At 36.8% G+C, this 2,690-nt stretch overlaps 1 protein-coding gene across 1 annotated transcript; it reads left to right on the plus strand.

Annotated features, from left to right (window-relative positions):
* Positions 1 to 750: 750 nt before the first annotated feature.
* LOC143250363 (uncharacterized) lies at positions 751 to 1,996 on the plus strand (the record flags this gene model as incomplete). Its single annotated transcript, XM_076500808.1, has 2 exons — positions 751 to 785; positions 1,559 to 1,996. Coding segments are annotated over exons 1-2 (453 nt in total), but the record flags the coding sequence as incomplete, so codon positions are not given.
* Positions 1,997 to 2,690: the final 694 nt, after the last annotated feature.

Below are 2,690 nucleotides of genomic sequence, written 5' to 3' on the forward strand. Positions count from 1 at the left end.
GGAAAAACTCTACGGTTTTATTATGGTATGTTTTAATGTAATTTACCAAGTCATTTTATCTCATTTCTTTTTATTCTATAATAAATCTTCCAGTTTCTATATCTAATAGGATGTATGTAACAAGGTGAAATTAGAAACAGAATAAACACCAATAACTTATAATCTTCAAAACCTCATGGGTAAATATAATTAATTTTAACGTATATAAATACATCTATACGTGAATGAACCTTGTTTTTTTCTAGAAACTTTCACAGGATATTACAAGTGTGCTTTGTGAGAAAAACTCAACAAGCGTCTTCTCCTAACACTACGTCAGTTTTCGCTCATGTCATTAGTTTGTTTGAAGCAAACGATGGGTGTCTTTGTCAGGGCTTCTCTCCTATCATCAAAATAAAAACAGGGAGTTGTTTCTTTATTGGATCAAAAACCAGAACAAACAAGGTTGAATTTTGTCCTTGTGGGTGTGGTTCAAACTGTTCTTATTGGTCAATACACGTTTCATTTCCTCTTATTGACTGAGAAATTAGGTAGGAACTAAAAATACAAATTGTGACGTCATAAGCGCTGTATATTTACACGCATACCAAAAAATGTTACAAAGTTAAGGTGCTTTCTTTTTTCTAAAAAATTCATTCAAGTCACGTGTATTATGTGGAATACGGTCAGTGTTTTTTTTAACGCCTTTTAATCAAACTCAGAATCATATAAATATAGGACTGTGCCATCCTAGTAGCAGTCAGAAGACAGTCGTATTCGAAACATCGAAGATGCTATCTAGGAAGGTAAGTTAACCTCATCTCTTTCAAATTCAAGTTAAATTACGAATGTGCTACCATCTATTAGTTGTAATCGACACTACACGTCATCTCTACTTCGATTGTATTATTTAAATATATAACAACGTTCTATAGTGCACTTTTTGGTTCACACAATCATGTTTCCATTCCTTAAATTACAATGGTAATCAAATATTACAATCTTGACTATGACTATCTCCTATCGCACAATTGTTACTCAACAGTTGTGTTGTTGTAAGTCATAAAACTACACAATGACCGGGGTATCCAATGCACCTCACTGTTAGGAAATTCAGCTACACAAACCATTAAACCTAACGATGATCTACCGGTGAGGAGGTAAGGTTTTTACGTAACATGTTACTAACCAATAATAACAGTGTAACTACACAGTAGCCAATAATAACAGTGTAACTACACAGTAACCAATAATAACAGTATAACTACACAGTAACCAATAATAACAGTGTAACTACACAGTAACCAATAATAACAGTGTAGTTACACATTAACCGTCTTACCTGTTTCTCTCATAATTCATTCATTCTTTCTGACATTTTAATGAACTTGATAAACGTTAAGGATAATTATAAAAAGTAGTTTAAACTTAATAATTTTGAACGTGTTTAATTTACAGAACTAAAACAACGTTTTATGTAATACAAACATCCATTCAACTACCCAAGTTAAACAACCATCTATAAAAGATATTATATGACACGTAGCTCATCAATACATTTCTCTAACGTTTCTTCCAGGAACTTGTATTGCTCTCTATGAACATCCTGCTTTTCGTTTCGAGAGCTGACGAAACCGTAAAAGCGAGCGAAACCGCGGAATCGGATGATCTCCAAGCTGAAGCCTCTGGTTACGGTGGAAGTAGCGGAGGGTTTAGTAGTGGCGGTTATGGTGGAGGCTTTAGCAGTGGTGGTTACGGAGGAGGATTTGGTAGTGGTGGCTATGGTGGAATTAGCGGAGGCGGATTTGGTGGAGGTGGATTTGGAGGATTTGGTAACGGTGGACATACAATCACACTTCTAGCCATTCCTATTTCCATTGCTACTGGTGGCAAAGGAGGTGGTGGAGGTGGTTATGGTGGTATTGGAGGAGGTGGTTATGGTGACATTGGAGGAGGTGGTTATGGTGATGGAAGTGGTAGCATCGGTGGCATAACTATTTTAGGACTTGTAGGAGGCGGTGGTGGAGGTCATGGGGATGTAGGCCATGGTGGTGGTGGTTTTGGAGGTCTCAGCCTTGGAGGAGGATTTGGTGGGAGTGGTTATGGTGGTGGAAGCAGCTTCGGAGGTGGAGGTTATGGCACCAGCAGCAGCAGTGGTGGCTATGGTGGTGGAAGTAGTTTCGGAGGTGGTGGCAAAGGTGGTTATGGTTCCTGGGTAAGTAAGCCTTTCTCAGATTTAACTTTTTCAACATTTGTACTGAAGCTCCCAAAGAAAGATATCGAACGTCTAATTGAAAGCTAACAAGAGTTCTTATATAATCTTGTTATGAGTGGGTATGTGTGTTTGTATTTTCTTATAGCAAATCCAGATCGGGTTATCTGCTCAGTCCACCAAGGATAATTGATGTTATGAGTGGCTTGCTTGTCTTATGGAAGTTCATTAGATTTTATTCTGTTCATGTCTACAGTAGATTGAAAATTTGCCCAAGAACGCAACGTTACTTTGGTTGATGATATACACTAAGCGTACTTAGAAAGGTTTATGAATTGTCTAGATTCGAAATCAAGTTGATTTATTCACTGTTTTGAATAAAAGTCATGTTTTAATAATTATTATTTTGGTTTCCAGTAAGAAGTCAACTACTAGAATTACTTCCTCACTTTGAATACTATGAAGAACCATTGTACAGATGATATTCAACTGAGAAAAC

The sequence above is a fragment of the Tachypleus tridentatus genome, chromosome 5 (assembly GCF_004210375.1).
Source record: "Tachypleus tridentatus isolate NWPU-2018 chromosome 5, ASM421037v1, whole genome shotgun sequence".
In the NCBI taxonomy this organism is placed as follows: domain Eukaryota; kingdom Metazoa; phylum Arthropoda; class Merostomata; order Xiphosura; family Limulidae; genus Tachypleus; species Tachypleus tridentatus.